At 35.3% G+C, this 25,219-nt stretch overlaps 1 protein-coding gene across 1 annotated transcript; it reads right to left on the bottom strand.

Moving 5' to 3' along the window:
• Positions 1 to 2,753: 2,753 nt before the first annotated feature.
• Positions 2,754 to 23,882, bottom strand: LOC136029151 (RNA transcription, translation and transport factor protein-like). The gene is made up of 5 exons (XM_065707245.1): positions 23,631 to 23,882; positions 14,308 to 14,535; positions 9,750 to 9,848; positions 8,150 to 8,310; positions 2,754 to 3,016 (listed from the first exon to the last, which is right to left on the bottom strand). The coding sequence occupies exons 1-5, from the start codon at positions 23,686 to 23,688 to the stop codon at positions 2,813 to 2,815; spliced, it is 750 nt and encodes a 249-aa protein (XP_065563317.1). The 5' UTR covers positions 23,689 to 23,882; the 3' UTR covers positions 2,754 to 2,812.
• Positions 23,883 to 25,219: the final 1,337 nt, after the last annotated feature.

The raw sequence follows: 25,219 nt of genomic DNA, 5'->3' as shown, positions 1-25,219 counted from the left end.
ACAAAGAGAGATAAAAATCTACAAAAAAAGCCTCAAACGAGACGACGGTCAGTAGAGAGCAAAGACTAAAACAACGTGGATATTTCGCCTGTATCCAAATAAGGCGTCCTCAGCACAAGATAAAAAGAAAACTAAACTAAAAACAAATAAAAACCACCACCAATAATAATAAATACAATTGTCGCTACTTTTCCACGTAGGGAAGAGAAGCTATTCGAGTTACTTCAATAAGATACATCAAAGAGCAGCTGAAGAAACATTACGAAAATTGAAACTTAATTAACTATTCTGTTGCGAAATAATCCTCTTGTAAGGTAATATTGAAGCAACCCTTTTTGGTCTAGTAGGTAATCTTGTCCCCTGGTGATTGTGTAAAATTTTAATTTCCTTATTGATTATTGGTTCATTTTTCAAAAGAAAATCATAAATTGGGTCAAATGTGTCTCTATTTATTGAAAGATTAGCAAATATATGTTTTTTTTTAATTTCTATAGCCTCCCTCGCCCTCTGAGAAAAACCTCTATCATTAGAAATAGCTGAAACCTCATCAAATTGTATAAAATGTTCGGGATTAAAGAATGTATGTTCAGCTAGAGCCGAAACAAAAGTTTCTGGAGGCTTTCTTAATTGTAGGGTTTTTTCTGTTGAGTTGTGATGCTCAATAAATCTTTCAGTAAATTGTTGGTGAGTTCTACCAATATAAAACTTTCCACAGGAACAAGGAATTTTATATACCCCACTAACTAAATCCCTCCGGGTTAAATCCTTCCCAGAATTAAGAAAACTACCTAATGGTCTCACTGATTGGAAACAAGTATCAATGTTATGTTTACCCAAAATTCTTTTAAGCATCTCCCCCAAAGTAGGTACATAAGGTAAAGAAATGAAACGTTTCGGTAAGTGTAATTCTGTGCACTGTGAAACCTCAATAACCCTATTGTTGTGATTAATGCGTCTATTTTTTTTATTATTTTATCAATGAATTTAATCGGGTAACTATTACAAAATAAAACATCCCTCAAATATAACAATTCAGAATCTAAAAATTCCCGGGAACAAATTCTGAAAGCTCTATCCACCAGTGCAATCACAACCCCTCGTTTCACTGAGATAGGGTGGCAAGAGTGAAAGTTCAAATACCTATCACTGTGGGTAGGCTTTCTATAAACTGAAAAAAGTAAATGGAACTCACTTTTGATCAATAAGATATCCAGAAAAGGTAGTTTATCACTTTCTTCAAACTCCACTGTAAATTTAACTTTCACTCTTGCCACCCTATCTCAGTGAAACGAGGGGTTGTGATTGCACTGGTGGATAGAGCTTTCAGAATTTGTTCCCGGGAATTTTTAGATTCTGAATTGTTATATTTGAGAGATGTTTTATTTTGTAATAGCTACCCGATTAAATTAATTGATAAAAGAATAAAAAATAGACGCATTAATCACAACAATAGGGTTATTGGGGTTTCAGTGAGACCATTAAGTAGTTTTCTTAATTCTGGGAAGGATTTAACCCGGGGAGAAATAGTTAGTGGGGTATATAAAATTCCTTGTTCCTGTGGAAAGTTTTATATTGGTAGAACTCACCAACAATTTACTGAAAGATTTATTGAGCATCGCTACTCAATAGAAAAAACCCTACAACTAAGAAAGCCTCCCGAAACTTTTGTTTCGGCTCTAGCTGAACACACATTCTTTTATCCTGAACATTTTATACAATTTGATGAGGCTACAGCTATTTCTAATAATAGAGGTTTTTCTCAGTGAGCGAGGGAGGCTATAGAAATTAAAAAAAACATATATTTGCTAATATTTCAATAAATAGAGACACAGGGAATTTAAATATTGACCCAATTTATGATATTCTTTTAAAAAATGAACCAATAGTCGATGGGGGAATTACAATTTTACACAATCACCAGGGGACAAGATTACCCACTAGACCAAAAAGAGTTGCTTCAATGTTAGCTTACAAAAGGATTATTTCGCAACAGAATAATTAACTAAGTTTCAATTTTCATAAATTTTCCTCAGTTGCTCTTTGATTCTCATTGAAGTAACTCGCATAGCTGCTTTTCCCTACGTGAATAAGTAGCGACAATTGTATTTATTATATTTGGTGGTGGTTTTTATTTGTTTTTAGATTAGTTTTCTTTTAATTTTCTATCTTGTGCTGAAAAAGCCTTGTTTTATACAGGCGAAATATCCGCGTTGTTTAAGTCTTTTAATTTTACTGGCCGTCGTCTCGTTTGAAGTTTTCTTTTTTAGAGTTTTATCTCTCTTGATTGTTTATTGTCATGTCTGGCCAGTTCGGCTTAAGAACTTTCATTTGCATTGAGAAATACTCTTTTTTATTGAAATTGGCCCCATCACCCCGTAGATTTTGACAATACATTTTTTTCCTCTCCTGGATTTTGTTAATTACGCCCATGGGTTTGAGTGTGCCGAATATCAGCCTAATTGGTACATTTGCTTAGGAATTTAAAGCAAAAAAAAAAAAGAAAAAAAAAATGGGGGACACCCCTGGTTACTCTAACAGTGAATAGTTTCTTTTTCTTTTTCATTCAGTTTGCATATTGAAATGGTTTAATTTCTCTTCTTTTGATATTCATAACCTAATTTTTGGTGTAAAACAAGTGCATTTGCTGAATCGTATAGCAAAACCCGGGAACAAGAATAAGCTATGTCACTTTAGATATTGGTTTCATTGTAGCGAAGAAACAAGAAATGAATAATAGTCTACGAAAAGGTATCTTATAATAGGGAGTAGAATTTATTCAGGACAGGCAAAACAGGTACAAAGCAAAATCAATTCAGTATCCAACTTTTCCAAGAGCTGTATCGGTTTTTGGATTTGCGGTAATCCGTTGAATACCAACTATACACTCATTGATTTTCGTTTGAAGATCACGAAGATCCGATATGAATAAAAGACGAAGGACTTTTGACGCTTGGTTCAATGCAGGGTCACCTGTATCAAATCCAAGATCAGCCTCAGCGAAGGGATACGGAGTTCCCTATATAAGAAAAAAAACTTAGTAAGGATCAGCATAAATCGAACATAGTAATACATAATGCTGTACATGTTAGGACTGCAAGCACCAACTAGATAGGGACGATATAACAGTCTTTATTATATAAATTTAAAGTTATGTCAACGTGTTTAACTGATCCTATCGGCTCTTTCTTCACAAAAAAGTTTCATTAGTTATTAATTGCAAGCACATACTTATTCTTGAATTAGAAACAGTAGTCCTAGTCCCTTGAGTCGTCATAGCTGAGTGGTTGGCGCGCTGCATTTGTAATCCTTTGTCCGAAGGGCCTGGGTTCGATTCCTGGTGTGGCCAGTTATTTGGTTTGGGACGGGGTCAGTGGCTCTGTAAGCTCAACTAGAGTCAACCCAGCACTAAATGGATACCAGGAGAAATTGGGGAAGGTAAGCAGGAAGGGTGTGTAGGATGGCTGCCCCCCCCCCCCATTGCACTTCCAGGCTGAAGAGCCTTGAAACGGAGATTCAATAGTGCCGTATCCTTTGCTTTTTTTAATAGGATTCCTGATCGCTGCAGAAAATCAGCTAGAGCTTGTAATACAACAACACAATAATACTGATGCTCTCCCCAAAGGGAAAGAAAAACATCTTAGAAACAGAGTCGGTTGGCAAACTTGCTATTTTTTGGAAGACCATATAAATGCAAATGTACATAAAAGCTTCGTATAAAATTCATCAGTAAACTAAATACTATCCAAGCAAAACCCTAAAGCGAGTGAAAATAAAGTTTTCAAGGTCTCTACAGAAATCGTAGTTTGGTAATTTCAAAAAAAAAGGAAAAATAGAAAAAAAATGAATTGCTTTATACAATTGATAATTTGGCTTAATTTTGACAGTTTGTACCTACAATTATGTGACATTTTCTTACCTTTTTTTAAAAAAAGGTACTAAAACATTTTTCTGTAAACCTTTGCTGGTATCCCTGTGCAGTATTTATATGTAGGTCTCTACAGATGCGTCCAGCAGGTTGAACGCTAGAGAACTCTTAGTAGCAACGCAACAACTAATTTTCAGAAAGTGACAGACACAGCCTTTGCTTTTGGGGACGACTTTATTTTCTGAATCACTGTAATTCTCTGGAAGTAAATTAGTTAATTATTATACCTTTATATAAAAAGAATGCCCTTTCACTTATTTTTTTTATGCGTCTCCTCGTACACCTCTTCCTTGCGAGGTAGAATTGCCTCTTAGCAGCTACAAAAAGAAACCTCCTCCTTCTCTAAACTAAACCATAAATAAACAAGCTATGTTTGTTATAGCAAATATTCTCTTTCTATAAAAGGCTTGTTTCCCGAGGAGAAAAACACGCAAAACCTGGGTAAACATAATTCTCTTCCTGTTACACCCACGAAAAAGACACTTATTTGAACAATTCTGAGAACAAGTTGACATGAAACAAACAATAGTGATGGCTGAAGACGGTGAAACAATGCAGAAAGGCTTCAAGCATAATTTACCGACAATCTAGCATAAAAAAGAAAAGAATGCCTTGAAGTTGTTTGCGCATGATTATGCATTTGACCGTTTGGACGCAGGGGCGTAGCTGTGGTATTTTTATTGGAGGGGGGGGGGCACGAGGCGGTGGTATTGAATTAGGTCCTATTCAAGTGGTAGTGAAGAAAATTAACTATTTAACAAACATGCTACTTGGTGAATTTACAAACATTACACAATACATTATAAACAATAAACACTCTTAAACAAGCATAGATATAAGTACTGGTGCTTGGCATTTACTAAAATTGTCAGTAATGAGCTGCTGTGCGTATCCCCCTCCTCCACTTCCCCAGCCCCCACACCCAACACAGGATGCTCAAACTCACGATTGAACCAAGCGCTATACTAATATCTCCAGGTATCGCGCTATTCACTTGATCGTAATTTTGAATGGATTTTGACTCTGTGTGATTTAATTTGTTTTGCTAAAATTTTATTATACATGATCTATTGAAATATTATTAATGATTTTTTTTCGTTTGATTTGTTTTTGGGTTACCGGATTTAAATTGGTAAATAGCATTGATAAACACATAAAGGTGAAACAAAAATGATAGGCAGCGCAATAGCGCTGTCTAAGTTAAGATACAGGATAAGTAAAAGTAACCACAGATTGTGTAACATTATATTGTGATATATTACTCACATTTGAATAGTGAACGTATTTATAATTTGAATGTATTTGAAAAATAAAGTTAGGATTATTAACTTATCCGTTGGGCATTGTTTGACAAAGAATATCCGAAAAATCTGAACTTTCCTTGGCATCATTGCGGCAGAAACCATAAATTAATTAAAAATTACCAGAAATGCCAATTGGAAGGGAAATTGGACTCCTAGGGTTTGAAAATTAGCTTCCCCTTTGTATCTTTGTTTAAAAAAAGGAGTTCTATAAGGACTAAACAAAATTTTTCTTGTGTAAATCAGGGTATGGGGGGTATACATTTCCAGAGGGGGGTTACACTGAAATTTTATATCTATAATTCCCTTCACAAGCGAAACTCAGTCTCCTAGTGCTGCATGATAAGACTGATAACAATAGAAAATGGGCTGAGAATGAGAATGGGTTGGTAACGCTTATGCGTGCACGCAACATTTCTAAATTGTGAGAAAAATATACATATTTTGCTTAAATTCCCTTTATTCTATTCTCAGCAAACTTTTCGTACAGCATGCTGAAGCAGAGCTAAATGTACCACAAGTAGCGCTGATGTTATGATATCGAAATGTGACTGATTTCAGTCATAATTGTCAACACATTTATTTCAGGTCTTTTTTTTAGAGCTGGTTAAAAGAAACAATTAGAAAAGTGAAAATATCAAGAAGTCAGTATGGTATTATAAGTCAGTATGTAGGCAGCTGGTATCAGCTGGTATTATAAGTCAGTATGTAGGCAGTTCTACAATTATGAATGAGTTCTTCAATTTCATTAAGATCCGGTTGCCCGTTCTTAAGTTAAAAATACCTCAATTTTTCTAATTTTTCCGAATTAACACACCCCCACTCCCCAAAAGAGAGCGGATCCGTTCCAATTGTCAATCACGTACCTAGGACTCCCAATCTCTCCACTCTAAGCGTTTTCAAAGATTTCTGTTTCCCCCCTCCAGCCTTGGATCCGATTCGAATTGGAAAGTGAGTATCTGAGACATAAAATCTTTCTGTATGTCAAGTTTCATTAAGATCTGATCACCCATTCGTAAGATAAAGATACCTCAATTTTCACGTTTTCCGAGATTTACAGTTTCCCCCTCCAACTCCCCCCAATATCACAGGATTTGGTCGGGATTTAGAATAAGAGCTCTGAAGCACAAGATCCTTCTAGATATCAGATTTCGTTAAGACCTGATCATCCGTTGGTAAGTTACAAATACCTCATTTTTTCTAATTTTTAAGTATAACACACCCCCCCCCCTCACCCCCCAAAGATAGCAGATCCGCTCTGGTTATGCCAGCCACGTATCTTAGACTTGTGTTTATTTTTCCCTTCTAAATATGAAATTTCATTAAGATCCGATCACTCCTTTGCAAGTTAAAAATACCTCTTTTTTCTAATTTTTCAGAATTAACGCTCCCCCCAACTCCCCCAAAGAGAACAGATCACTTCCGGTTATGTCAATCACGTATCTAGGACTTGTGCTTATTTTTCCCAGTAAGTTTCATCCCGATCCATCCACTCTAAGTGTTTTCCAAGATTTTAGGTTTCCCCCTCCGCCCCCCCCCCCAATGTCCCTGGATCCGGTCGGGATTTAAAATAAAAGCTCTGAGGCACGATAATCTTCTAAATATCAAATTTCATTATAAAATTCGATCACCTGTTCGTAAGTTAAAAATACCTAATTTTCCCGAATTAGCCGTCCCCCACTCCCCCCCCCAGATGGTCGAATCAGGGAAACGAATATTTATAATTTAATATGGTCTGGTCCCTGATAGGCCTGTCAAATTTCATCGTCCTAGCTTTATCTGGAAGTGCCTAAACTAGCAAAACCAGAACAGACAGACCGACAGAATTTATCGCTATGTCACTTGGTTAATACCAAGTGCTACAAAAAAAGAAACAAACAAGTTAATACGCATCCGTGATCTGTCTTCTGGCAAAGATTACAAAATTCCACTTTTTTGTAGAGAGGAGCTTGAACCTTCTACAGTAGGGTTCTCTGATACGCTGAATGCGATGGTGTGATTTTCGTTAAAATTCTATGAGTTTTCGGGGGTGTTTCCACCTATTTTCTAAAACAAGGTAAATTTTCTTAGGCTCCTAACTTTTGATGGGTATACTTGATGAATACTTGATGTATACTTGATGAGCTTCGGTTACTATTGAGCCGGGTCGCTCCTTACTACAGTTCGTTACCACGAACTTTTTGATTCTAGCCCACATCAGATTAAAAAGAAGCTACTCTTTACAAAATAAATAACTAAATAAAATACATATTTGTGATTGAGAAAGAAAAGTAAAAATACAGGTAGTTGGTTGGCAAGGCATGGGAACGCGTCAGTATTTGCCTTCAAGTTGCAAAAGTTTCGGTATAAATATAGTTTTGAAATTATGGGAGGTAAAAGGGAAAGAATAAAGGAATGAAATGAAGAAATATATAAGACTTTGCCTAGTGTGATTGAAAATTTGTCAAAATAAGAAATAGGATAATTATAAAAAATATTCAGAAATGGTAAAAATCGTGAGATTTTTTGAGAATAAAACCAGGAACTCCCCTTCCTCTGAGCATGTACATAAACTCAACATATGGTATCTCAAGCGATGTGAGAATCCCCCACTGAAGGATTGTCAGAGAATTACAATTATCAAGTTAAAAGGCAAAAAAACATACAAACACAAGCACATGAAGAAACCGCAGTAAGGATTTCGAATAAAATGTACTTAGTTTGAACCATTAGAGCTTCCCCCTACCAAACAATGCCCTTCCCTTTTAAAGATGTAGGCTTTAGCAGATATTGCAACAAACACCTTCAAATTATTTTATGTTTTGTTGTGAATGACACTTTTTCATTAAAATAATTTGGGCCTCATAAATTGCATTTAGAGCCATTTTTGAGAAATGTCTACTTCTCTTGAAGTTCTGAAACTTCAAATTTTGAACATTCATACCTCGATGGAGAATTTTCCAGGATTCTTCAAAACTTCAGTGGATAACCTTACGTTTATTACTCTTGCCACAGCTTCAAGAGTAACCAAGTGATCGGGGTGTACACCTACGTTTAAAATTCCAGCTAGGACTTTAACACCATTTTTAAAATCTTGACTTTCAACTGAAATAACAAATATACTAATGAAAACTCATAGAAAAGAAGAAAAAGAAAAAGGCTGCCTGGAAGAAAATAAGAGATACTATTAAATGCTATCATGTCTACAGAGTTTGAAAATGGAAGATGCCGCAAGATATCGGCACCAAGCCTTTTTGAGTGGTACCACGAGCATTGGTGAGGACAAGTACGAAGTTATTTGCTATTCCTTATCTTGTAATGGATTATTGTCCGTAGAAAACTCTTGACTGTTCTATGGGCTTACCAGCAGTAAGACTACTTTTCAAAAACACGTCGCAAAATGAAACGCACGCACACAGACACAAAAACAGGAAAATGAATTGTCAAGAAGGCCCAACGTTAAGTGAAATTATCTACAAAGGTATCTTCCATTCTATTTTCGCAATTTTTTTAGTGAATTCGTGGTTAATCTATTGTTTTCCATTTAAAATGTGCGAACTTTTGTCATTATTTCAACAACTGCATTATATAAAAAAATTACCAGAAAGCTCGGTGAGTTGGACTCGCACCAACGGTAATTTTATCTAGCCCTTTTTTTTTACCTGTGAAAGCAGAATGGAGGCTTTGGCAGGGCAACTCTCGTTTTTTTCTCTTCCAGCTAGGACCTATTTTGAAGAACCTTCCAAACCTTACAAGTTTGATGAAAGTGGAGATAGGAGCATAAAAACGTCTTTCCTAATTTGGGCATTTGACCTGCTATTTTCATCTGACATGAAAATAGCACTGACGAAGTGCAACAGTCAACTGAGCTAGCCTTCAGGTTGGGAACTACTGCATGAGTTCAAAGGAAAAACAAAACAAAAAACAGAAAAGAAAAGGAAAAGGAAACAAAAAGGAAAGAAAGAGCCTGCAACATCACAGTAAACGAACAATTAGTAAATAACAGCGTTTGATTAAAAAAGAAGCAATTTCATAGTTCCACAGAAAAGTTTTTAAAATGCAAGAAGGTGGAATCTTTTCATTTAATTTTTTTTTGCACTTATACTTTTTAGACTTAGAGAAGCTGTAGATGAAGTTTTAAGAGAAGAACAGTGTTTTTAGGAAGGGGATAGGATGCGTCAACCAAATTTTCATTCTTAGATTAATAATTGAAAAGTGCCTGAGTCATCAAACCTCTTTAGTCCTCATTTTCATAGATTATGAGCAGGCGTTCAGTTGATAGAAGAACTTTGGTGAAGGTTCTATCCTTGTATGGTATACCAGATAAATAAATTATGCTTTAAATAGATTGGGATGGATTAGGAGCGAGCACAGCTGTGTTGGCCTCAGGCGAATTGGTGCTGCAGTGAGTCGTTAGTAGTAGCAGTAGTAGTAAGATTTAAGTTATCCTTAGGGTAAATATTTTTGAGACTTGGTTTAATCTTTTTCAATTAACTTTATTGCAAAGCAGCTTATAGATGGCAGAAGTAAATTGAAATACTTACAGTCCATATTGTCCAAAGGATTTGTAGGAACAATGGAAGGTTTTGCTGGTCCCTGGAACTTATTTTCACTTCCTTCAATAGTTCCAGAATAGCGATTCGCTGAAATCGAGTTGTGGAAATAATAAGTTACTTGTACATGAAGCGGTAAGCTTTAAAGGTAGTAACTACGGTACAAGTTCAACAAACAAATTAAAATGAAAGAAATGTCCGAAATAAACAGCGAACATCTGCATTTTCAATGTTTTGTGCGAATCCTGTTTTTTACGGCCTTCAGGCTTGAACATAAAAGCAAGGTTGAACCAAGGCAGAAATTCTCATACGCGCTTATTACAATTTGATTCTAATCAACTCAACAGTCCGAAAATAAAAACATACTCTGTGCACAATTTAGTTGGAGAATTCAAATCCCAGGATGATAGCCAATTTTATGTTTCGTACAAGAATAAATGAAGAAGTAGACACCTAGTGGTTTCATCCATCGAAGTAGTTGGATGGATAACCACAGAAGGTGAATTCAACTCAAAGCCTTGTTTACAGGGAGTGGATTTTGATTTTGAACGGCCAAATTGAAGTAGGTTTATGCACAGTTGGCTATAGCCAAAGAGTAGAGAAGCTGGGTTTATTTGCGTCATCTACAGCTCAAAATATTAGACTCCTTTACTTGCCATTACACACGGCATCGCCATAGCACTGAAGAATTGTGCCAACCAGAGTTATATATACCTCCCCCTCCCCTCTTTCTCTCCCGAATTTTTAGTATTTGTCTTTGGGTATTGACACTATTTTATATTTATAAAATTCCTGACCTACTTTACTAAATTAAGGTTCATTTCGAAACCAGAAGAACACTTAAAAAATGAAAGATATAGCTACCTTTTTATCATAAAATACGAAACTTAAAAAAAAATGAAAAAAAAGGAAAAGTTGACCTAAAGACATAATAGATATAAATTATCCTGAACATAGGGGGTACTCAAGTAGAAATCCTAATAGTAGTTCCACAGATTTCAAGGAATTTCTAGCTCCCCTGGATGGTGTACCTTTCCCTTCACATTTTCAGGGGGTTACTCCCCACATGGTGTACCTATACCTTATTTTAATGACACACAAATAAAATTTTCACCTCTATGCAAACTCATTGTTTGTGAATCTAGAAAGATCAGTTCTAAGGTAATCGGTCTAGGAGAGATAATATTTTTATTCAAAGATGTCCATATCCCCCAAATAGAATTTTCTCCTTAACCTTCAAACAATCTCCTGGGAAGCATTTTGATGAGTTACAAAATACCCCCCCCCCCTAAATTGACTATGTTTAAGAGTGTATACTAGTTGCCTAAAAATAAAGCATTCTAATATTAGGCCTTTTGCCTTATACCTTGGGTATATTTTATGTATATTTTGTTCACTGTCACTAATTGGAACTCTGGGCCAATCCCAGATATTTAAAAGAAAGAGCATATTATCATCTCAGGACCATTTCAATCCCAAAAAGATATTTCGTATTTCTACAGATTAAGGGTTCGGTAATCGGGGATCCAGGGGCTCAAGAGGGTTCCAGAGAATCGGGAATACTGAGGGCGCCTAGGGAATTGTAGTTGCCCTCAAGCTGCCTGGGATTTAACGAACACTGGTGAAAACTATTGCAGCCCTCTCTAGACTTTTCTGCTATGCACAAAAAGGAATGACGATTAAAAAATAAGCCAGAAAAACCAAAATAGAGAAATATTAAATGGGAAGAATTAAATTCTCATCATTCTCTATTCTTATAAATTTCTATTATTTATCTATGTCTTTCAAGGCAAGGCATAAACTACTTTTATATGTCTCTCAGGGAAAAACATAACAAGTTGGAAGCCTCTCTTTATTCGATTGAAGCATCAAATAAACTTGTTTAAAACAATAGTCGCAAAGCTTTAAAGCAACTAAGCAGCATTACAACTTATAAGCATTACAATGAACTAACCAGGAAAGTAGGAAAATAATGCAAGTTATTGATTAAATTACATAGTCATTTATTACTTTAAGAGTACGCTTATAATTTATACTAACAAACTAAAGGAACATGTGCATCAGAAGAACATTGTTCCAGAGTACGCTTATAATTTATACTAACAAACTAAAGGAACATGTGCATCAGAAGAACATTGTTCCACGTGAAAGATGGCACTCTTTTTTTATCATCAAGAATATTTGTAATATTAAGGTCATAACGTATAGCGACCATTCGAAGCCAGAGTCAACCAATTTCTTTTCAGTCTACCAATTTCATTACTTGTCATGAATAGATTTCATGCTTGAAAATTAAATTGCGGACAGATATGTTACCTCCGTTTAATTGCCTTTAGTGATAAACCGCCTGGAGCAAAATTTGATATTTTTTCTTAGGAACAAAAGTCCGAATATTCTGACTGCTTGAAGCAAAGCACTTTAATAAAAGGTTGTTGACAACGCTGCATTGTCTTCAATACAGCTGTGAAGGATCTTGCTTGTCAAGGGTCTGTTTCAAACAGGCAAAGTATCTGTATACATTACGGGTAAAAGAAAATCTTCAATAGCTCCAGGTTCTTTTTTTGTGTATAAGACCACATCTGAAATGGTTTTTCTTATGTCTTCATTCAATACATTGAAGTAATGGGTTAAGCATATTTAGTTTTTAGTGAAGTCTTAAAAGAAAATTCTTGCAGCGAAACAGAATCTTCCAGCTGAAGGAAAGATTTAAAGAACACATCAATGACTTAAAAAGCTGCAAAACCCTGTACCTCTTAGACCAACAAACTTTTTATAAAGCAATGGATTATCATATTCCCATTTTATATCTTCAGTGAGTCCTGAGAAATGTCTCTGAAGCACACGAGCTTTTACTTTATTTACAACTTTAACGGACGTTTTAGTTACACTGCTCATACTTGAAAACTTGCCATATTATTGCCAATGCATAATGTAATGCTACTACAGACATTTTGGAAAGTTTTTTCCTTTACACCACAAGGCAGTGAATCTCTTTTCACCCACTACAATCACAGGAGCTTCAGTGGTTGCTGAGCACGACAACTGCAGCACAAGAATGTTTTAAAGTCAATGAACTTTCTGAAAGTAGAATATATGTCCTGTCCAATGGTATGTCCCTTAGGTGGTAAAACTTTTACCAGTTAGAAATCATCAAAAACCATTCTATTCTGATTATGGGTAGACTGAACAAGCTGAATAGAGGCAAAAAAACATATCTTAACAAAAAGTGCTAAATAAACTGTAGGCCGGTCACCAATGTCAGTTGATTCACCAAGTTGAAGGGAGTAACAACTACAACAGTCTATCTTGTGAAACTACATCAGAATTCATTAGTTCACCTCCACAAATAAGTTAATTACAGAAGGTGGTGCAGATTTAATCGAACACATTGTCTCACCTTGTTTTTAAAATTGTTAGATAATGTATCTACAGGTTCTAAGATTACCCCGCGATTCTGGGACCTTACGGTTAAACATATTCCAAATTAGCATCTGAATTTCAGAAGCCAGGTGAGGCAGAAAACACCTGGTCCTGCTGAGAGTGAAAGTAAATAGCGCTTAAGATTAAAAATTTGGTTAATTCCCTTTGTCGCAACAGTGGAACAAATCAAATAAAACCTGACTTATTACTGTGTTGCTACAGAAAACTGTTTCTCTGGTCCTCCGCGAATTACCAATATGGATCTGTGCAGAACTTCTGGATGCCATCTCAGTTTTCAGATATCATTTGGGCGAATGAAATTATTACTTAAATCGCTACTTATTAATAATTTAAATTATTGAATGAATTAATACTTCTAATTATTGATGATACAGCCCCTGATTGATTGATTGATATTCGACGTGCGCCTAGTTATTTTTCTGATCTATTCTTCCTTTTGTTTTTTGCTTTCGATTTGTTTTTGCTTTTTGCTTTCGATTTGTTTTGCTTTCAAATTAGATACATAGATTTAGATTACATACAGAACACAACAAATGAGAACAGAAAGAGAACGGTTTTCGATAATTTATAGAATCTCTTTTACTGGTACTAAATTCAAATTCTGTTTAAAAATATGAAGATTTAATGGGTAACCTCAAAAAAAGAATGCATGGAAAGATGATTTTAAGCCTTAGTGTTTTGGATTATGAAGTCACATTGTTACTTTACACATTGCGTTCAATTTTTAACAAGATAGGAGGGGGGGGTCTCTGTTCTAAAAAGTATTTTTTTTTTCTTTCTTTGTTTAGTTTGAAGGATACTCCAGTCTTTTTTTAATGTTGTTTAGCCTGTTGTCATCTTTTAGCCAGTTTATTATAAGCCTTCTCGCCTGCTTTCAGGAAGATTTTACAACAACTACATTTACTACAGCTACATTACTACATTTTACAAATATAGTGCTCTAAAGTTATCAATTCACAATTCCCTTCGTTTTGTTGTTGCTAAATTGTACTTTATTTTAGGATTTTAATTTCATCTTTCTAATTGCTTCAAGCTGGCAGAAAGTTGCCTATTTTGTTTCGAAAGTTAAACCTTTTATATCTAACTTACTATTTCAATTATTACTTACACTTTTCTTGATACACAAGCTTTATGGCCAGACAAAGAAGCCAATCAAGTTGTTCATTTCTTGTCTTTAGGAAGGAAGGGCATCCTACGGCTTCTAAATACTTTTCATAAGACTTTGACCACGCCAAAGAAGACTTAACATCGCGCAATCCTTCCCTCTCTTCGATTTTGTACTGCCGTATCTTTTGATCTTCTAACCAAAGTATAACGGATCGAAACTGGTCCTCATCTACAAGACAGGTAGATATATGCACTAGTATGTATGGTTACACTGCCCACTGTCAATATTGTTATAGGCTAAATAAGTAGCTTTTCACAAAAAGGGCCTAAGTCCCATTTTCCTAATTTTACAGGAGAGCAAAATGAAAATAAAAAGGCACAATGAAAAAATCTTTCTTACAAATTAATATTCAAGAACTTTGAAACTTCAGAGACTAATTCCTAGTTAACCCTTTTATCAGAACTCAACGGAAATCCGAATTGCTGAATTGTTCGTTATTTAGAATATAAAGAACTTGGGCTATTTTTTAAGCCCTTTCCGAACAATTTATAACTTGGTCAGAATTAAGGATAGGCCCATTTTGAATAGGCCAATCAAAAGATCTCTTCGGGTTCTTTCAAACCACATGCTTGTGTCATTTTCTGAAGAAAGTGCTTAGACCTTTTTTGTTTTTGCAAAAGACCAAGGAATTATTTTAGTACAAAAGACATACAGATAACGATAAACAAAATGTAATTAATGAGAAACAGATAAACCCCTACCAACAATATAAAAAAATAATGTTTTTACCAAGGAGAATTATAATTGGTACATATTTATATTCTTTTTCCTTTGGGTGATAGTATTGCACTAATGATCATACGAAATTAAAAGAGGGCTCATTTCAAAAAAAAATTGAAGGCTCTAGTGGCCAATGTTTAACAAAACATACTAGGTCACTGCAAAGCGGTTAATTCGGCCGTTTTGTGGCACAAACCAGCAATTTTGGCAAAAAGAGAACCAAACTACTATTAAGAAAAACTTCAAGACAGCCAATAAATTGAAAACTATAGAAAATTTATTTCCTATGTCAAGTTCTTCATCCATTGGTGCACTGTAGAACCGGTGTCTTCATTATTTACTTTCAACTTAACAAGGCAAGGCAAGGCTTAGCAAAGGCAAGGGACAGAATAGATGGGAAATATATAATTTGGCCTATATATTTGCACATTATGGGGGGGGGGGAGTAAAGTATTTGGACAGTGTGAAGTTAGAAAACAGTTCTTACTTTATAATTTGCAAAATTATTGTACCTAACACATTTTGCATGCACACCCGCTATACTTTTCCCCCTCTCTATTGTGCAAATATATAGCCCAAATTTGTTTCTAAAGTGTTATATTTTCATTTATATTTTGTGATATTTTATTAGAATTAGTCAAATAAACAGGTTTTACTTAGATGAAGAACTTAACATAGGCGTTATAACATATAAGTACTGCTATTTTTATACCCTTCCAGCATCAGAAGTCATATTACCACATGGAACCACAATCTTCCCTAAGGATATATGCAGTCACAAAACAAAAAGTATTTTAAACAATTTTGTTAAACTTCATTTAAATAATCTTATTCATTTGAGGTTTTTGTAAGAATCCCTAGTCACTATATGTTACGCACAAATTATTCAGAGGAGAGAACAGTAGATATTTCTGTAGGCAAAGGGAGGGGTGATTAAAACACATTTATAGAGCCCATATTTTCAAAGTTCAAGAAAAGTTTCTTCACATAAATATGGACGGAGGGCGGGGTTGTGCTTAAATTACCCTTCATTCTCGGTAATATATTTGCTTTAAGCCTGCGATAAGGGTGCTTCAAAATGACAGCTCCCATCTCATTGCAGATTTATGCTACATGTAATATAAAGGTAACATTCATATTCTAAACTGCACAGCATGGTGGGGGGGAAGACATCCCCTAAAGATGAGAAAAACGTTCTGCACTTTTTCAAAGATGATTATTATTTTAAAAGATCCCTTCTAGAAAACATCAACTTGAACAAGACGAATTTTTTTACTTACCTGAAAACAGTAGTCTTGGCGCGTGGTTGTTTTTTTCCCAAGGGTGATTTTATTGAGGCAGAGGTTTTTTTAAACATACTGGTCCAAATAAGGTCAGATGTCGTTGAGTGAAATTATAGCACAGCCAATCGACTTAGAACTATGAAAGGGCTAATTCTAATAGTTCCTCAGTTTCACAGACTACAGTCTACTATAGTCTCTGTTAAACCAAGTAAAACATGTAATTAAAAAAAAAAACAAGTTTTATTCAAATAAAAGTAAATAACAACGATAAAATTAATAACCAACAGGAACCATTCCGTATGTGACGGGGGGGGGTCTTGAGCCTCCTGTTCTAAATTCTAAAGTTTTATAGTGCTATGAGAAAATCATTCATAAGCGTGACTAAAGCAGTTAACGGATAATTACATGTGTTTTAATTACAAATTGCTTTTTAGGACTGAAAATTTTATGTTTAAAGCTAATGCATATCAAGAAGGCCTACCATTCTTCAAGTGCCGTGAAAACACTTTTTATGTCATTTCAATTGCCCTTGTGCTTGACCTGTCTTTCAAATAGCATTGGGGACAAAATTTCAAACTTTAATGAAAAGAACCTATTATGGTTATCAACATTTCACTCTCTTCCCATAGTCCAATTGAGCTGAAATGTCGAAAAATCACTTACTTCTAACAAACAAATATGTTAGCAGGTTAATACAGAGCCAGATATGGTTTTTTTCTCAGGGGAGGGGGGTAAATGTAGGTTTAGCCATCCCCTACTGCAAGATCACTACTGTGAATATTAACATTTTCGTTTGGAGTTAAAGTTGCATGTATTTCATGGAAAATAAAGGTAACGGCATGTATATATTACATATAGGCTATGTTTTTTTTTTTTTTTTTTATCAAAAGTGCTGGTTTTATCAACTCACAATTTATTTCCACTACTTTTGAAAGCTGCATAATATTAGTAATTAAAAACGAACTTCATAATCTGAAATACAGCAGAAAAAGGCTAGTAAAATGGTAGCAGGTCAGGTGAATCGAATATAAAGCATAACATTCATGAAATATATATCTAACGAGTGGCCTATAATTATCAAACAGTTTGCAGTAACAAACTGTAAGTGAGGAAAGACTCAGGCCAAGGATAACTGCAACCCTAAAAAGTGAAATTTTACAATACATACATTGAAAGAATTGGCTCTTATGCAGTATTTCAGGAAACTTTCAATGATGCATGTTTGTGAAACAGTAAATTTTCATCCAGAAAAACACCAAGGTATTTAAACTGATCAGTGCATTGTAATTCAGAGCCAAAAAAAGATGCTATCTGAAGTTACTGACCCAGTTGGCGAAAATTAAATGTATTGGCATCTCTTTCCATTAAAAACTAATAGATTATTACAACAACTATCAAATGAAGTTGTTGGCATACCTTCAAGGAAAAGAGCTGGCAGATCTCAGTAAGAAGCAAAATTGCTACATCATCCAGAAGCAATATTATTTTGCAAAGAGGCAACACATTAGGGAAATCATTCATAAAAATAAGAAATAAATTTACAGAAGGACATATCCGTGAGGTACTCCGTAATTAATAGAACAGTTGAAAGAGTTAATAAGCACTTTGTTTGTTCTTTTAAACGATTTACTAAATCCTCCTCTGTTTTTGCAGCTATTCTAAATTGAGAGATCCCTGTAGGATACCCCACCTGTAGGCGTGGCGAAAAAAAACAAAAGGAGAACATGAACATTAAGTGGCTATGCGTGGTTTCTGGAAAACAAGGAAGGAGTTATCGGATCGAGCTGAAATTTCGCGGATAAGCTCCTGGGCCCTAGGGGACCTTAACTTGTGAATTTCAGCCCGATCGGACAACGTTAAAGGGGGGGGGGGTTGGGGGTTCGAAACTTTCGGCCAGATTTTCCCCATGAAGGAAAAGTCGGAGGGGGATGAAATTTGGCAGGTTTCTTAGTTGGAGCTCGTGCTACTAAATACAACCCTCCCCATCCCTCTGCGACCACTGGAACCGAAGATCGCTTAACATTGTCGTGGTTCGCCTCTTTAAAGAGGCACGAGTGTGCCTCCTTGAAAGCACAAGGGGTAGGAACTTAAGCAACATAAGGATTTTTTCTCCAACCAGATATAAGAAACATTTCCCCAAATTATTCAAGACCTTGTATATCAGGGCTTAGCAAAGTAATGAGACCTAAAACAACTTTAAGCCTCATTGATTCTGTAGATCTGTTCATCAAACTTTTAACTTTAATATCATACAGTTTGTATGGTACTCCAATTAAAATCTTCCCACAGCATAATTTAGGGTTTGGACCAATTGCTGAAAGATTAACTCATCTAACTCAGCTGTTTTCAAAGTTATCAAAAACATTCAGCCCAGAAAATTTTCTAATCATGTTCCAGCAATCCTAATATCTAGCCATAGCCCTAGGCTATGCAATATAAAAAAAAAACTTGCTCAATTCTTTTTCTCAAATTTAAATTATGAGCCTGCTGTTGATAAGAAATTATTACAAGAAATAATACTAACCAACAAAATCAGCGAAGTTTTTGTACAACCTAGGGATTTAGCTAGGCCTTAAAATAAATTCAATAGTTTTGTTCATATATTAATTTACTAGCTAGAAGATTAACATATCATTCAACGCACCCTTCAATGTTATTGTCAAATGTAGCAACCACTAAGGTAGTACATCCCATTTTCAACCTTTAAAGAGGTTCCAAATTACACGGTGGCACATAGCTCCTTATGACTTTTGATTGTAAAACTAGGATAAAAACATAGTGTTTAATTTACAAATCAATACTCTGTTAGCATTTGACAGTCACTTATTCCAAATATATGTTTTTTTTTGTATTTGAATGTGATAATCTTCATAATTAAACTTCAGGAATCCAATCTAGCTCCCCAGTCTTCTTTGTGCTACTATGAACTAATACCAATGTTGGAAAATTACAAAAATAAATATCTTAAATTAAGAAGTTTATCACAGCTGATTACAATAAGTCCATGCTTTTGGAATGGGTGACTTTGTGACATATACTTAGCATTGAATTTTGTGCTTTGAATTAAAGATTTTTTTTATATGTTCTTCAATTTTTCTGCTCACCATCTCCTGGAAAAGAAGCAATTTTCTAAGGAATAGTGTATAGCAAGAACTCAGTGACATTTGTTCAGGGTCCCCTAGAACATATTGAGTGCATTGTGTCCCAGGGTAACCTAGTATTCATAAGCTGAGCTCAAGTTGTATGGACAGAGAGCTGACATACTTGCTGCAGAAGTTCAAATCATAATTACTTAAGCTGCAGTAAAACCAGATTTTACCCATAATGTGTTATTCTTCTCTTTTTTCACATTGTCAACTCCTACCTTTTTCAGGAGGCCAAAAATTATTAAGACTGACCCAATATTGTATGCTCATATATAGGAATATATGAAGAACACAATTTCCATTTATCTAGATGGGATGTCACTCCAAGCAGCAGCAGAAGTTTATAACATAACAAATCCTCACTCTAGTGGATATGCAAAATATCCACAGAGACATGTCTTGAGCATAAGGATTGAAGGCCACAAAAATACACTGTGGTCTTACAAGAAAACAAAGTAAAGAGCTTACATGGCGCAAGTGACACTATTATCATAAGCTGTATGTTTTGGACTATGTCCAAAAAGATTGTTATTTAGAAAACACGTGTACATAGTATAGATTACAGTCTAATCAGAAAGGAAATAATAGAATACAATTGGTTCTTCACTGATTCAAGGAGTGTAGATGATTCACAGCATGCCACTAAGAATTTATTGCTTAATGTTGTCAATAGACATTCATCTAAAAAATGAATACACAAATCCAAAACCATCCCAGTTATATTAAAGGAATAAAAAACAGCCAGGAACAAGAAAAAAAGTTTTGGAGGCTGCATTCACAGAATTTAAATAATGCAGGTCATTACCAAGGATACAAACAAGCATGCAACCAGGTGAGAAATATCTCTAGAAAGATTTCTGACAATATCAGGGGGCAATAGCTTCCCATGGGCTTGTTTTGTTCTTAGGTTTATTGATGGAGCTCCTTTAGAAACTGTTACTGCTGCAAGTGGGAAGTCTAGATGACAAAGGACTTGTTCATGCTATATCTAACATGTGCATCCATCTCCTAGTGAGCCTATCCTGCTTCTGATGATCACTATGAGAGCCACACAAGCTATGATGCAATGTCTTAAGCTAAAAAAGTAGGAACACATCTACTTACCTTTCCATCACTGACATCTATAAAACTGCCATCCCTGGGTGTTTTGGTACATGGTCCTTTAAAAACTTACTGGTCTCAAGGAATTGAAAAGCAACCAAAACCTCACCCTGGCAGAGCAGAGACTAAGTACAAAATAAGTAAGATGCTTTGGAAATTTTTCCTGAGAGCATTCACTCCTGCAAATATTGTCAGTCAGTTTCTAAAGCCTTATTTGTCCCCCTTTGGCACTGATGTCTGGCAAGAGTGTGATTTTTTTCCAGCTCTGCAGACTACAAAACAGAGCAACTCCTCTTGTACCAGAGGAACAGTAGATTGTTTGTGAGGAAGACCAGAGACTGAAGGAGTTGTGGAGGATTTGCTTTACCAGTCTCCAAACTTATCCAGCTCCTTGGTGGTTCAACAAGAAGGTATAGTTCCATCATAAGATAAGAGAGAGATCAATCATCCATCAGAGAGATAAGCTACAAATCAAAAGAGAAGGAGGAAAACTATTCATTCAAAGGTACTTAAATCTATATGGGTGAAAGGTGCTATTCAGGCTGCAGAAACTGAAAGAGAACTAAAAAAAAAGGAAAATGTCAAAGACAGAAGAGAAAAATCATTGTGCAAGAAGACAAAACAGCAACCACACAAAAAGGTGTGAGAAAAACGTGAAGAGGGGTTGTTTGTGATAACCTGGAAATCCTTTAAACCCAAAGATCTAAGGGATGTTGTGGAACAAAACCAGAAGAATGTAATACAAACCTGATGATTTTGTCTTGGTAGAGAACAAAGACAAAAATCCTAGTCCTAGAGAAACTGGGTGAAGGTTACTTTGTCAACTTCCTGCAAAGGCTATTTCCATCAAGTTTATGTTACCCAGCAAGCAAAACGGGGCCTCTGTGGATGCTGCAGCAGTTAAATTGTGTCTCCCAGCTCCTAAGCTCAGCAGTGGGACAGAATGGATTGACTACTTTTGAGAATGATTTAACACATATACAGCTGAAAGAGAGAAACTGACAAAATTACATTACTTTTTTGCTTACCTTTGTGAATTGTAACTGAAAAGATTTCATGCAATTTGCATTTTTCTTAATAGATAAAAACTACTTTGTATTTAAACTGTGTCTCAGATTACTAAGCAACTTCCCATTGTCCCCAGTACAATGGCACCATAGGACAAAATCACATTGTATTCAGAAAAAAAAACAGACTTGACCTCCATTACAAACTTTAAAAATGAAGGGTGGGGAGGATTGGGAGGTGGTTTTTATGGAAGCACATAACACATTTGGAAAGAATATTGTTCTTCCCAAACATTGTTGGTGTTCTATAGATTGTACCTCTCAGTTTATACTTTTGAGATAATTACCAACAACTATTTGCTAAGCTGTCACCAAGGGAAGGATCAACCAAAGAATGCATGGTCAGTCATGCACTGGATAAAACACAATATTTAGTTTTAGCTGATTGTGACAGATTTTCCTAAGTTTGACTGATTGGCTAATAAAGTATGTATAATATCTACTATTGACCAAAGTTTCAGCCATTTCTTAGATAGGAACTATAATGTGAACACCCAAAAGGTAATAGGTTTCAAAGTCTTTGCATTCTTTCATTTTTGTCAGTATACTGAAAGTAAAGAAGGTTTAGCAGATCTACTTAGGGTTCTTCTGAATCCTATTCTTTGAGATCTAACTCATCCACAGCATTCTTGACTGAATAAGATTTATAAATGATAATAAAATAAAAGATAAGGAATAAATGGTACACAGTACTCATGTTAAGCCCTTGAAGTAACAAGAAGAATGTAAAGTTCTATAATGCTATAGAAAAAGTGAGATAGAATAGTAGCAATGTGGCAAGTTTCATGGTCTAGAGAAATTTGTTGGCAGATTTGGAACTTTTCTGTGCCTGGTTTGATGGAATCCTTGTATTTCTCTACAGGAAGAGAAATTGCTTCTTTGTATACATTTATAAGCTTCAAAGAATTCTAGTTAGGTGTCATTCTGTTACAACTTGTCCAATTTGATAACTGAAAAGTCAGAATGGCAGTTATACCTAAAATGGATCTTTCTTGGTTCCTCAGTTGAGCCACTCTACAGAATTTCATTTCACTTACAGCTTTTGCCCATCTGCCCATCTTCTGCTTCTTAAGGTAGTATTGAGAGTTTGCTCAAAGACTATTCAAAATCCCAAGTTATTGGTTGTATACCCTTTTCATGGTTCAGACACAATTCTTGCTATTTTGTAGATGGTTCTCTAGTTTTCTATAGAAAACACAGGAAAGTTTTTGGCTGCTCTTTTATTTCAAAATGCATGGTGTCCTCTCATTACTGCAAATGAACATTTCCAAAAAATTAATTTAAAAAATGTCTAAAAAAGTTACTTGAAGAAAAGTAAGGAGCCATACCAAACTCAGAATAAGCAAAAATAAAGTCCTGTGATAGTTCAAACACAAAAATTACTGCTAAAGAATGAGCAAAATGACACTCAAAACCAACAAAATAAAAATGAATGATCACATCAAACATAAAGATAACATATATTGATATAGATTGATGGATAAATCTTAAAAATAACAAAAATCACACTGGATAGCCTAGGCTATCAAGTGAAGCTTAAAAAGAGCAAAAATAAGAACAAACAAGGGTTTGGCTACCCCTTTCTCTGTGCATATAAGTTCAAAAGCTTATTACACAATTTGTATTTTACTAAAACTATACATAATATGTAAATGTGAAGTAACAAAGTTGTTTTTGAATTTTACAATGTTTCCTTCTGAGTAGGCTTAGCAGCAAACTAATAACTTTCACTTGCCTAACAAAGCTACATCACAGGACAAAAAAAAATTTCACCATCAAAAAAATTTTAAAGTAAAGAGGAGAGGGTAAAAACGTCTTATACAGACTGAAATTCACAGGCTATCATCTCACTTCTTAAAAATCCTACTCATGCAGCTTTACAGTAAGCCTAATCTGTCAACAGGTTCCTTTGCTTTAACTTCAAATTTTCAGATTAATGGTGATACCTGCAGGATTGAAACTCTCGAGGAAACAGTTTAAAGCATTCAGTTTTCTTTCAAACATTGTAGGCTTTTCACGTTATTAAATTTTAAATTTAAGAGGATACGGCAGCCTCATTGTTTCCGATAAACAAGCGTAGCTAAGTGGCACAAACTTCAGGAAATATAGTGTTTGGTGGTATCTATTATACCGGGATACTACAAATCCATCCTCTACAATAATGGATGATGAGGAAGTGGAAACAGTAGATCGATTTCTATATCTTAGCAGTCTATTAACGACTTATTAGTTGCCACACCGCAAACGTTAAACACCACATAGTGCTTGCCAGCTCTAGTTTCAGAAGACTCAAATTTATGCAAATCCAATCACTTTTCCAACTATCTTAAAACTCATTTTTTAATAGCCTGATCATACACATTGGTCTGTATGGTTATGAAACATGGGTACGAAAAATCGGAAACAAGCGCACCCCATCGCATTCGAAATGAGATGCCTACACCGGATGGCGAAGATTAAGTATAGTGATCATGTCACCAATGAAGAGGTCGAGAAGATTCAAGTTAGCAGCTAAGCTTGTTAAGAAACGTCAATAGAATGAATCCTATTCAAACTACTCAATATCTCACTCAAAGGGACTGTTGAAGGGCGTCAGCCAATAGGTGGCTAGAAAACATGGATCGGTAATGTATCACCCAACTATCCAGAATTGCCCTGGTCCATTTAATTGCGAAGGGAGCGACCCGAAAACGTCCAATGAGGATGGACGTTAATTTTTGGAAACAACAACTTTGAGTCACTTCTTCTTATAACAGTTATTTCATGTTGCAACCCCATAACATGAACTAATTAAAGATGTTCTATAAATCATCGAAAGCATTTCGAGTTGGTAACTTCTTTTTTGGTTTAAAGTAATGAAAAAATTTCCCAGTCTAGCAACTCTTTTTGGTGTGGACTGATCAAAAATATTCCGAGTCGGGTAGCACCTTTAACTCTAGGCTGATCGAAAATCTTCAATGTCTGGTACTCCTTCTTTTAGTAGACTGACCAAAATATTCCCACTTTGATTTAGTTCTACAATTTCTTCAAGCTTCAACTTAATACACTTTGCCTCTTTTGACACCAAATCTCAAACACGCATCCCTTACCAAATTTTTTTTACTATATTTGAATAATACACGAATTGCATACATTACAGCTTCTGTTCTAAGGGCTGCTGGGGGGGGGGGCACATTCCCAGAGACATAGCTATTGGATCGTTCAACTATACTGAACAAAATAGTTCTCTTAGAATTTATATATGATACCTTTTAGGGAATAAGATGCGTCGGGAGGGGGAGGGATGCTTGCCATACAAACACTTTTGACTCTTGGCATGATAACTTTAAATTTTCAATTGAATGAGCCCCCTTCAAAGTTTCTGCGATAGCTTCATTCATACGAAAAAAAAATGTCCAATGAAAAAATAAGAAATAAATAATGCACAGACCCCACTCCGCTCTTTACTTAAGTAGTACTACTGTGATGCATGCGATTCAAAACCAAGCCCTGAACTTGGAACTTCTGATTCCCAAATTAAACAGGATTATATACT

Source organism: Artemia franciscana, chromosome 7 (genome assembly GCF_032884065.1).
Source record: "Artemia franciscana chromosome 7, ASM3288406v1, whole genome shotgun sequence".
Lineage (NCBI taxonomy): Eukaryota > Metazoa > Arthropoda > Branchiopoda > Anostraca > Artemiidae > Artemia > Artemia franciscana.
Note: the sequence above shows the minus strand (reverse complement) of the source record. Positions and strands in the feature narration are given on the sequence as shown.

What these genes read in the sequence shown, in the direction of transcription:
- LOC136029151 (XM_065707245.1), bottom strand. Translation starts at nt 23,688, where the DNA reads ATGTTTGAAAGAAAACTGAATGCTTTAAACTGTTTCCTCGAGAGTTTC. An exon ending in TCCTTTGGACAATATGGACT is followed by an intron (nt 8,311 to 9,749) that starts GTAAGTATTTCA and finishes TTGTTATTTCAG; the next exon opens with TTGAAAGTCAAGATTTTAAA. An exon ending in CTGGAAAATTCTCCATCGAG is followed by an intron (nt 3,017 to 8,149) that starts GTATGAATGTTC and finishes TTTCTTATATAG; the next exon opens with GGAACTCCGTATCCCTTCGC.